The following is a 12,087-nucleotide window of genomic DNA, read 5'->3' as shown; positions in this document are numbered from 1 at the left end:
ATGTGGAATAATTAGTCCTAACTTATACTTCGTATATGTCATATGTGGATTATTTTCTTAACAGTATTAGACGGAAAACTAATAACTAGCCAATTGCTTGGACTCATCGGCCAACAATGACTTACCTAAGATTCAAACAATAATTTTAATTGATATGTCAACATCACTATCAATGAGTCATTCATGTCATATTAGATTAAACAATCTTTAGATTTATAAATTATAGCCCGTAAACAAAATCATCAAATTATTAACTTTGAGTGTCAATTGTTTAAGACAATATTGCAAACTGATCAAGGTTGCCACTATAGACTCGTAAATTGTACTTGTCTAATTGAAGAAAACAGTTCATGTATGTATCACAATATTTAAATACTAAGTATGGGTTGTGAATAAAAGTAAAAGTAAACAAAAATTGGGCAAATTTTATGAAATCAAAGTTAGAAAAATCCAATAAACATAGTCGAGATTAGAAAATAATGTCAGTCAATATCCCACAGCTAGATATACTGCATGCTTAGTAAATAATGTATATATATATTCGTCCAATTTAGACGGGTTAGATTTTCTAACGTAAATTATCTATCACTTGGACTTCCAATTCTTGTCGACAATGAATTTATATTTTGTATACTTTAGTACGTTATGGATTCCATGAAATCCTAAGTTTAATTTAGAGTAAGAGATATACAATCCAATTATTATCTTACAAATTTGATGGGATTATGTACTAAGTCATACGATTTGACATTGTTAAACACCCTTATATAATCCAATTATATTAAAAGGTGTTTAACAAGTCAGATCGTATGACTTAGAAAAATTATTTAATATTGAACACCTTTAAATCACCTTGAATATTGATTTCAAAGAAGTACAAAGTATTAATATAGACAAAAATTATTTTTATATACATCGTGACTTCTTATTTCCGGCCTCTCTCCGCCATTGACTTAATTAGATGATGATTTGTTCATTCAAGTCATAATCTACTTTTATTTCATTTATTTATAATTTTAATGAATAAAATGATACTCTATCCGATCCCTTCCTTAACCCCCAAAAAAAAAAAAAAAAAAAAAAAAAAAAAAAATCTCTTGGCCATGTAGTACAAATTTGAGTAGTATAGTTTTAGGAGATGAATAATAATGAGGTTGCTAAAATAAGTGCTCGTACATCGTAGAATATAAAAAAAATAAAAAGATAGTGGAATGAAATAATAGATAAATAGATCACGCACTTATTACATGGATTTTTTTTTTATATTATATAATTACATTGTACAGTTGTTTGTAGGGATGTCAGTGGGGCGGGTCAAGTAGGAGACCCGCCCCATCCCCGCCCCAGTGGGGCGGGGATGGGTCTCGGTTTAGCGGGTGGTGGGGCGGGGATGGGGATAAAAACCATACCCACCATGGGTGATGGGGCGGGGGTGGATTTTGAGTTGTACCCGCCCCATCCCCGCCCCGCCCCACCCGCCCCACTTCATACCCACCCCATCCCCACCTCATACCCACATCAATATATCTTTTAAAGCAAAATTACATACTTTTATACTATTTATAAAATAATTACTTGAAATACAATATTAATTATAATACTTTTTACGACACTTATATTGTGACACAAAAATGTGTGTAGAATGTTTTATCTTATAATTCGAATTAATTATGTAGGATTGTGTATTTGAAATACGGAAATTAGGTGGATCTTGGGTGGGGATTAGGCGGGTCTTTGGTGGGGATTAGGTGGGGATGGATATCCAAGTGGGGGTGGGGAGGGGATGGTTTTAGAGTTGTACTCGGTGGGGCGGGGATGGGGATGAAAATTGGACCCATCGCGGGGATGGGGATGGAGATGGGGATGAAAATATTAGGTGGGGATGGGGATGGGAAGGCCAACATCCGCCCCGCCCCACCCCGCCCCATTGACATCCCTAGTTGTTTGTTACTCGTATTCAATACCAATACTCATTGTAAGCATGCCTTCAATCTTTAATTTTCCATTATAAGCATGTATAAGTTGAAATAATTGCGGCTAGATATGATTATAATTTAATTTTTTATTGTTAACAGCCTATGATAATAGGTGACATTTAGTCCATATATAAATGATCATCTCAATTTGGTTTAATTTTGTTTTTCAAATTAAATTAAAGTTCATGCATTTTGACTATATAATACACATTATTCTTCAATTAACATATCTTCCAGCAAGTACTATAGTCAAAAGTGGCTCCAAGTCTGCGCTTTTATTTACAAGAATTTCTAGTAACGTTTACTACACATGCATAACGATCAAGAATGATAGACGGGAAAAAAATAGTTAATGATCCATTGACCGATCATAAATAGTCGGACTTTTTTTTTTTTTTTTTTTTTGAAAAATAAATAGTCGGACTTGACTACTATTCGTATTTGCTTTGTAAACTTATATAGTACGGAGTAATGATATACATGTAGTTACATTTTTAATTTTTGTAAATCTGCCGGCTAATTGAGTTAATACTCCATTTTTTCGTAATATATTGCTTATTTTCATCTTACGGAATTATCAAAATGTATCTCCAACTATTTTCTTTAATTACGCATTAACAAAAAAATAATGAAAGTATATTAAGCAAATTGTACTATTGTAGTACAAGTGTAAGGACAAATTCATACAAGTACAAATTCTAGGCGTCTATACATATTTGTTGAACAAATAGACAAGTATTAACCATGGGGAACCAATAGAAGTAATTTTATATAAATAATGAAAGAAGAAAGGATAAAAAAAAAATTGCACAATATTAAAAAAAAAAAATAAAAAAAAATAAAAAAGAAACCTAGAATTAAAGTCTACATTCTTAATCAAGATTGGAAGGGATTTGAATATTTTTATATGCATGCTTCCTCCGAGCTAGGTTTTATCTAGCTAAAGATATTCTTATGCTCATTTGATTTTTATTTTTATTCTATCATTATTTTTTATTTGTTTTTTGCTCATCTTAAAATTATAAAATGAGCAAAAAACTTATCATTGAATACGTACATCTAGCTCAGCGCTTCAGCTATGCATCGATCGGAGTCCAATGTAAAAAACCTGTGAGAGGTTCCGGCCTGATAGGGATCGACCTTCTCCTTGCCAACCAAAAAAAAAAATGTAAAGAACTCTGAAAGGAAGGAAGTAATCAATAATGAACGAAGATTGAAGACTTCATGTCATACGAGCCAATGTAACCCAACTTGGAGGAGGCCAAGAAAATAGCTTAGAATCTTCTAAATATTCTTCCAACGGCCCAAAAATTCCTTTTTCAAAATCAAAAACACCAACTTCTTCACTTTTCCACTCAAAATCATCCATTTTATCCAAATCTCCCACTTTAATCTCCGAATAACATGAATCCTTATTGTCTAAGTTCTTAAAATGAAAGTATATGCAATTACCTTTGCAACCTTTTAAACCAATAGCGGAAAATGAAGAATGGTTGCTCAAAAAAATTGCATGCCCTTCTAAATCCTTAACCAAATCCCACTTTTGTTTCTCCTTGTCGAGTTTGAAAACCTCAACCCCGTGTACCTTTATCAATTTAGGAGTGATATCGGTATACAGGTCTACCATTAACAAATCATCCGCTACTTTTACTAAACATTTTTTATCTCCGCCAATAATAGCATTTTTTAGCAATGTTACTGTAACGGAAGAATCAATAACCTTAATGGCTACGGTCCTACCCGAGTTTGTAACAGCATAAAAGGTACCGTCGTACTCTACTACATCGACGTAGTGCAACGACCAATCGTTAACAAATATGCTCCGATCATCATAACCTAAAGTGTAATCATCCAAAAACGTCCATGATTCGGCTTTGGACCGGTACATGAGTAACTTACCCGTGTTATGTGTACACAAAATAACGTAATCGTTAACATTATTAGAATTAAGGAAGGTAACAGCTACCTTTTGATGCTCCATGTTGTAGTAATCCATGTTTTCTGTACTAGGATTACTAACGTTGCGTAACACATACTCACAACCCAACTCCTTGATTTTAATGTTGGTTAGATCCAACTTCCTAGGAAGATTCGGAGCTAACTGTTTGATGAGGGTCCTAGAGAAAGGATTGAACAAATGGACCGCCCCCGGGTTGTGCTCCTCGGTCTTGATGAGCCACCCGGGGCCATCATGGTCGTCAAAAGAGGGAGAAAGATGGGTAAATGTGTGTATGGTGAGTTGGAGGTCACAATGATGAACATTAGAATTAAGGAATTTTATAGAAGGGAAAAATATGGGTAGTGTTTTGGGGATGGCAGACCGCCACGTGGAACAGACGGAACGGAAATGACGAGTGTCGGACGGGGTGTCAAAGCCGGTGGCAACGAGATCGAGGAGCTCCGGAGGGAGATCAGACCAATATGCCATGGCTTAGCTAGGTTGGTGTTTAGGGTTTTGGAAGTAGAAGGTATATATTGAGTTGATATGTTGAATAGAAATGTGCTTACTTAGATGGAGTATTTAAATGGAATCAAGAAAATGTGACAGCCCACCTTTTGAGAAAATTATACAAGTGTTTAATAATTAAAAATAATCAAAGCTAAAAAGGAGGGCGAATCTCAAGTAATAGTCAATAGTACTAGTATTATTGTCAATTTTATGTCCTAAACTCCTAATCAAGATACGCAATTTATTGCATGTATGTAGAATCAGGACAAAGGTTTTGATCGCATGTTAGAATATTACAAGGAAAAGGTGAGTCACTTTTTATGTTGGTTCACTACTGTTTGGGAATTTATAAAGTGTAGCCATCACTTTCCAAAACCAGCTAAGCAAAATCATTAATTTAACTCACTCTTGGATTTTACAAATTTAACACCAAATAATTAAATTACTCTTAACTTTTACTTCTATATTTATTTAAGGATAAATTGAATCCTTGTTTAAAAAAAAAAGATACTCCGTAAAATTGGATCATATTTCGTGCATTAACACAGATACACGTACTGAAAGTAAATGTTATGTACCGAGTACTCCGTATTTCTTTCAATCTTTAATTAAACTCCAATTTTGACCGTACGACTGTGATATGATGTTATGTAGTTAATTATGTACAAATAATATGGCCTAAGAAAAAAAAAAATTATATGTGACCATGTTGAATTTGTTGTTTAATGTATACTTGACTGCTTGTAGAGTTGTAGTTGATGTCAAATTTTATAAATCTTTGCTAAAATAAGATTAAAATATTGTTATACATTAAATATCGAATAATAAATACATATGAGAAGATTATATTCACAAAAATAATGGCTCTAAAGACTAAAGTTGCTCCGACACACACTAAACAAGCTAAATTGACAAGATTCCTAATGTAATGTATAGAAAAGTCCTTATGTAAAATTAGAGTAGAAGTTTACAAATCAACTACGTACTAGGATTAGGCAATTTAAATTTTAAACGTATTATCAACTAAAATTAAGTTCTTGTCAAAAAAAAAAAAAAAAAAACTAAAATTAAGTAGGACCTGTACTAGTACTATTGTGACTGGTTATATGCTAAAGCAAACCTCTACTATTCTACTTTGAGCAACTACTAATTTAATTTAAGCTGGAAAAAAAATGTGGAGAATCACCAACAAGGAACAAGAAATTTATACCTGTCAATAGAGATTTAACTTGTCAGGATTTAGTGTTATACTTCGTATATGCTTAGGCCGGATTTATGGCTTATGGCTTATGCAATACTACAATTTGATTTTTTATGTTTGATAGCGTAAAGTTTAATCGTATATATGTCTAATGTTAACTTATACAAGAAAAATGTATATTACCATTATTTTACGATAGATGTAACATTTTGACTTTTTAGTTTGTCAAAATACAGCTTTGATCATTAATATTTATATAGATTATTAGTAAAAATCTATATAAAAAATTACATTTTGAAAATATTACTTTAATCAATCCAACAATATTTTACATATTACGAGTAGTGTTATTTTTTTTGCATGAGTTAAATTAAAAAAAATAAAAAATAAAAGAGAAGAAATATAGTCAAAATTAATAATTACATTGTAAATAAATTATGTTATTTGTGTACGGAGTAAATAAAAATCAAACATATATAATACGAAGTATATAAAATTATTAAACTACAAGAAGCTTTAAGAAGATTATTCACTAGAAAATTACAAGTAGAACGAATAAACCAAAGAGATGAGTGGTAAACTTCCAAATAACTCTATTAAATAGGTCAAGATTTCTCCTTTGCCCATCTTTTTTGAATATAATAGCAGTCTTCGCGGCCAAAGACTAGCTGCTGCTCCTAACTATTAAATTTGAATTCATTAATTTTGTCAACAAAAAAGTAATAATACTATACTTTTCTAGCGTGAGTGAATAATACTGTTATATTTCATTTTATAGTTAACTAGGCTAAGTCCCGTGCCATGCACGGTGTTAATAAAATTTTACAACAAATAAATTATAAATAATGGTGTAAATTCAACATTAATTTATCTTAAAAACTTATTTGTAATAAAATAACTTGAATTTTAGTTTATACCAATACCAAATACGTAAAGGTTGGATTGTATAAAAAAATATACATGTATACTATAACAGAATGATTTTGTTCTTATAAACGTAATTTCAAAATTATACAAAGTACACTACCAAATGATTTTTCTTTTTTAATTAAAATAAATTTTATTATCAAATGATAAAAGTTGGAGAAAAAAAAATTGATGTTGATAATATTATAATAATCTTGAAAAATAATATATTACAATACCTTATATTAATCTATCTATGTTAATATTTTTGTAGCTAAAAATTTCCTAGTTATAAAATATATGTATGATTTTTTTTTAATATAATCAGATTAAATATGTTGTTAAAATGGAAATAACTATTATGGCAATAAAAAAATAAAAAATAAAATAAAAGGAATGAAAAAAAGGTGGGAAATTTTTTAACCAGGAAATGACAAGTGTCATTCCAGGTTTCGCCTTTAGTATAGGTTTATAGATAGATATTAATAAACCAATAACTTATTTTGAAAAGTAATAAGACTAATAACCATAACTTAAATGAATGGGAATTGAATGTTAGGGGAAGACCCAATACAAGATTTGTAAAAAAAGCCTATTACATTTACCAATAATTACCATGCCCTACAAATGTACTGTAGTTTCTAACAAGTAAGAGGTAATTTCACAGTCAATAAGGAGACTTTTTATTTCTTGATATGTTTGAAGTCATTAAGCATGTAAATGTAACTTTTTGTAAAAATTGTGGTTAAAAGAAAGTTTCACTAGTAGTATTTACAACTTCTATCCCAATTTACTTGTCTGTGTGCTGTAGTATACGCTACAAGACAAGTAAATTGGGATGTAAAGAGCCCTTAATGAAAAAGAGCTCCTAGTGGGATTTGATCATATGACTTTTAAGTCATTAGGCTAAACTCTTATCATTAAACTAAGCTCTCTTTTTTTTACCTTTTTTTTTTCTTACAAAAAAAAGCTAAGCCTTGTTTGGCAAATTATTTGATAATTGAAATTAAAAAAAATCCCATAGAACATTTACGTCTTGTGTATTGCAATATCAACCAACAAAGACTAAGGATATGTTATTTTCGAAAACTTTATTTGAACCTATACTCTGTATGAAATAATTAAACACAATTTCATTTGTCTAAATTTGTAAATGTTTTAAAATACTGACATTTGGTTTTTCTAATGTATATTATCTCAACTCTTTTTTGAATTTTGAATAAGCTTTTTTTTTTTTCTTTTTGAATTTTGAATAAGCTTAATAAAACAAATTTTTGGCAAACTTGATGTCCAACCATTTAGGGGAGCAACCGAAGAATTGATGGTCAAATAGTCAAGAGTCAATACCGACGCCTTTAGCCTAGCTATGTACTGTTGACTTGTTTTGTTTTTGGTTGGCATCCTATAATACAGAGATGGGCTGGGCCTTAAAATGAGCCATTGTACCATCCCGTACAAGCTGGACATCAATTTTGCCAAAGCCTGGACCAATGGCCTCATTAGCTTTGAAAAAAAATCATGGGTCAAGCATAGAGGTGATCATTGGACGGAACGGGCCGAAGTTAAGCCCACATTTCAGGTAAGGCCGGGTTGAAATTTTTTCAGGCCATTTTCTGGCTGAGCCTTAAAAAAAATCAACTAAATACGCATTTCCAAACCCGCCCAAAAAAAAAATAAATTTTCAGGCCTAAAAATTCTGTCCAAAATCGGGGCAGGTCAACGGGTTGGGCTAACTTTGATTACCTCTAATCAAGCATGAACTTAACATGAACCCGTGGCCATGTATTACAAACTTGCCTACTCCTTATGTCCCTTATTATTTGCACCATTTGACTAAAAAAACTCTCATATAAAATAGGTCTATATATAGTGCAGCAAAGTACGTGCAATGTGCACTTTAAATTTATATTTTTCACATGTTCGACTTTGTATTATATACTTCGTTCGTTTTTTTTAGTTGATACAGTTTATCTTTGAAATAAGGTATTTAATTTTATCTTATGATTTATACTTGAGCAAAAAAGAACTATTTACGTGTTTGTTAAATTCGTCTAACAATGAATTTAAATAATAATTTCTTATAATCTTTTCTTATCAATAATTAGATATAAAATTGTATATTAACAAACATGTCTTAAAGAAACGTTTCAATAAAAATGAAACGGAAAAATTGTATATCGGAGTAAGAAATTAAATCCAATGCTAAGAAATTGAAGAAATAAAATAGATTGAAAACTAAAGATGTCCATAGAAGTTGAAGTGCAAAATTTATAAAAGACATTAATACATTATAATTTACTTTAAATTGACCCAAGAAGGAGGGGGCCAACAGAACTTTGAAGTTTCAAATTTTTCTTCCAATGACTCAAACGTCCCCATCTCATAATTAAAAACTCGATTCCACCACTTTCTACGCCATCAATATCCTCTATATTCCCTTGCTTTTTCTCTGAAAAATCTCTTCCTAAATTCTTGAAGGAAAAATATATGCAATTTTCCTTAAGACCATGCAAATTAGTGCTAGTAGTAGAAAATGAAGAGTAGTTGCTTAGAAATATCGAACGACCCCCTAAACTTTTAAGCAAGACCCACCTTTTGTCCTCCTTATCCAATTTAAACACATCAATTGCATAGACGTCACACGATCCTTTGTCCGAAGAGGTGTATAAGTCTACTAGCAATAGATCATTACCTAATTTTACCAAACATTTTTTATTCCCTCCAATGATCGACTTTACCATTAAGTTTACCTCAACCAAAATCTCATCCTCACGGTCATATTCAATGACAACAGTTCGACCTGAATTTGTCACAGCATAAAACTTCCCTTCATATTCCGCCACATCAACATATCTCATTGACATGTCATAAACGAACTCGCCCGTATCATCAAACCCAAGGGCAAAATCGTCCAAAAGCGCCCATTCTTGGATATTAGACCGGTACATTAACAATTTACCCGTGGAATTTTGAGTAGACAAAAGGATAAAAGAGTCATTTCCACCCGTGGTAGCAAACGCTACTTTCTCATCATCCATGTTGTACAAGCTCATCGCATGATCATTCCCGCTGATATTACGGAGAACGAACTCGTGACCAATTTCAAAGGTGTTAACATTACTAAGGTCTAAAATGTTACGATCTAAGCGTTTAATAAAATCGCTCTTCGAAAATGGGCTCAAGAGGCGTAACACCCCTGGCTTATGTTCCTCTGTCTTGATCACCCAACAAGAGTTGGGGTCAGACAAGAGAGAAATGATGTAGGTAGTTTGCTTGATGAGTCGAAGATCAAAGTCGTGGGCTTCAGAGCCTAAGAATTTAATGGTTGGAGACTGATAAAAATTGGCGGGTGGTTTGCCAGGAACAGAGGAACGCCAGTAAGAGCAAACGGAGCGAAATTGGCGAGTGTTGGAGGAAGTGTTTGAGAGGTTATAAATAAGCTCTAGGAGCTCCGAAGGGAGTTCGGACCAATCTGCCATTTTTTAAAAAAAAAACGGAGGAAGTATTTTTTTTTTCGATATTAGAAAAGAGAATCAGGCAAAGATTTATTTGAAAGAAGGACAACCTAAATAATGTTTGCTGATTTTATTTGAATTTTAGAGTGAAGGTTGAGAACATATATATATATAAGTCAAGTAGAGAGTATGGATGGAGAATTGTGGATGTGAGAAATGATGGGAAATTTGGGTGAGTACTTAAACAAATATATAGAGCTGATATTCGCAACTTCACACACAACTACACAACTAACACAAAGTAAGCAATTAGTTAGAAATTTCTGCCAAATTGAATTTGGGAGGGGTCAAGTCAATGTAGACAATAATGTTCGTTATACCTTATACAAGTATATTTTTATAAGGTATTTTGTTGGTTTTCATTAGTTAATAATAGTCCATTTTTAGATGTAGTTTGGAACCATTCAACTTAGTCGTAAATCCTTAGTGAGAATAGTGACAATATTGAGGCCCTGTTCTCTTACGTTGAAATTCAGTTCAGTTCAGTTCAGCTCTTAATTTCCTCTTATAAAATATTCAATTCAGTTCAGTTCAGTTCAGCTGACAGGCCCTGAGGGTCTGTTCTCTTCAGCTTAAGTTCAGTTCAATTCAGTTTATTTCAGTTCAGTTAGTTCAGTCCCTAATTTCCTCCTCTGATAAAATATTTAGTTCAGTTCAGTTCAATTTAGTAAATCAGAACAGACCCTGTTATTAACTTCTTCACAATGACAAAAACACGAAAAAATAGGTAAAGAAAAAAAAATTGTGTTATTTTAACTTAATTATGTAAATGACTTTCAATTAAATATAGCCAATTATTTAAAGACAGGAAACTAGTAAAAACTTGATTTAGAACCAATAATTAAGATTATTTACAAATTATGTAATAAGACAAATTTCAACTAACTTATCAAATAGACGACAAACTTTTTATAGGAAAGGCAACATTTTGTTACTACTTTGCTTAGGAAGTTAAACCAACCATCACGCCAAATATGATAACTAGACATGTATAGGAGTTGTCACATTATTCAATTAAATTATTCATAATAAGGTCAATCAATAACATACTTTGAATCAGACCAAATTGTAAACCATCAATTCATCATGTATTTTGATCCAAATTTGAGACTTAATTAATAGGCAGGTGTTAGCTGTGTTACTCATGTAAGTCTAAGTCTAAATGTCTAATACAAACATCAATACTTAAATATATCTTAGATTAATTTGACAGTAAAAGAAAATTCAGAGGCCAATAATAAGACTGAAAAATTTGAAGTCAAGGAAGACTGGAACTAAATTAATTGCAGGCCATACATTAATTTCCTTACATTTAGAATTGATCTAAAGATTACTTTGGTCAAAACACATGGTCATATAAACTACTGTACTATCTTGAACATAAAGTTCCTGTCAAAAGAAAATAATTGAGCCTAAAATTTATTAAGATTCTGTCAAGTAGTTAGTTCAGTTTTAGTTTGATACCTTAAAAATGAAATCCAATCATACTTATTTAATTATTTCATATGTTCTTTATTTGTGAGTATTGTGACTCCCTCTACACCACATAAAACAGATATTACATATCACGAAATATGTTTAATTTCGAAACAATATGAAATGGGCCTGGGCAACCCGAACAAGGAGGAGGAGAGTTAGGTCCACAAACAAGGCTTTGGAACTTTCATACTAAAACCAATTGGCAATAGTAGGAGGTACTCCTCTACCTTATAAAGTGGAACCTTCTCTCCTCTTTCTCCAATGTGGGACACTCATAAGTAGGCTACAACGGGATTCAACAGAATAGATTTGTCTTTGTTCCTTATTTTTGTACGGAATAATTTGTTCATTTCGCTAAACATGTAACAATTGATAAACTATCATATAAGCGTCTTCAAATAATAGGTTCTACGATACAATTTAGTGAAATGGGACAATTAGTTGAAAACAAAAGTTCAAAAAAAAAAAAAAAAAAAAAAAAAAAAAAAAAACATCTTCAAATACTAGATTACTCGTACAATCTTAGGGCCTGTTCATATTTAATTTCAGTTCAGTTCAGCT

The 12,087-nt window shown here is 31.7% G+C and overlaps 2 protein-coding genes across 2 annotated transcripts; both read right to left on the bottom strand.

The window, feature by feature from the left end:
- Positions 1-3,159: 3,159 nt before the first annotated feature.
- On the bottom strand, positions 3,160-4,438 carry LOC145621507 (F-box protein SKIP23-like). The gene has a single exon (XM_081676239.1). It carries the CDS (start codon positions 4,402-4,404, stop codon positions 3,199-3,201), a length of 1,206 nt encoding a protein of 401 aa, XP_081532365.1. The 5' UTR covers positions 4,405-4,438; the 3' UTR covers positions 3,160-3,198.
- A 4,276-nt stretch (positions 4,439-8,714) lies between these two features.
- LOC145621223 (F-box protein SKIP23-like) lies at positions 8,715-10,187 on the bottom strand. The gene has a single exon (XM_081675961.1). It carries the CDS (start codon positions 10,009-10,011, stop codon positions 8,833-8,835), a length of 1,179 nt encoding a protein of 392 aa, XP_081532087.1. The 5' UTR covers positions 10,012-10,187; the 3' UTR covers positions 8,715-8,832.
- Positions 10,188-12,087: the final 1,900 nt, after the last annotated feature.

The sequence above is a fragment of the Chenopodium album genome, chromosome 27 (genome assembly GCF_948465745.1).
Source record: "Chenopodium album chromosome 27, dcCheAlbu1.1, whole genome shotgun sequence".
NCBI classification, from domain to species: Eukaryota; Viridiplantae; Streptophyta; class Magnoliopsida; order Caryophyllales; family Amaranthaceae; genus Chenopodium; species Chenopodium album.
Note: the sequence above shows the minus strand (reverse complement) of the source record. Positions and strands in the feature narration are given on the sequence as shown.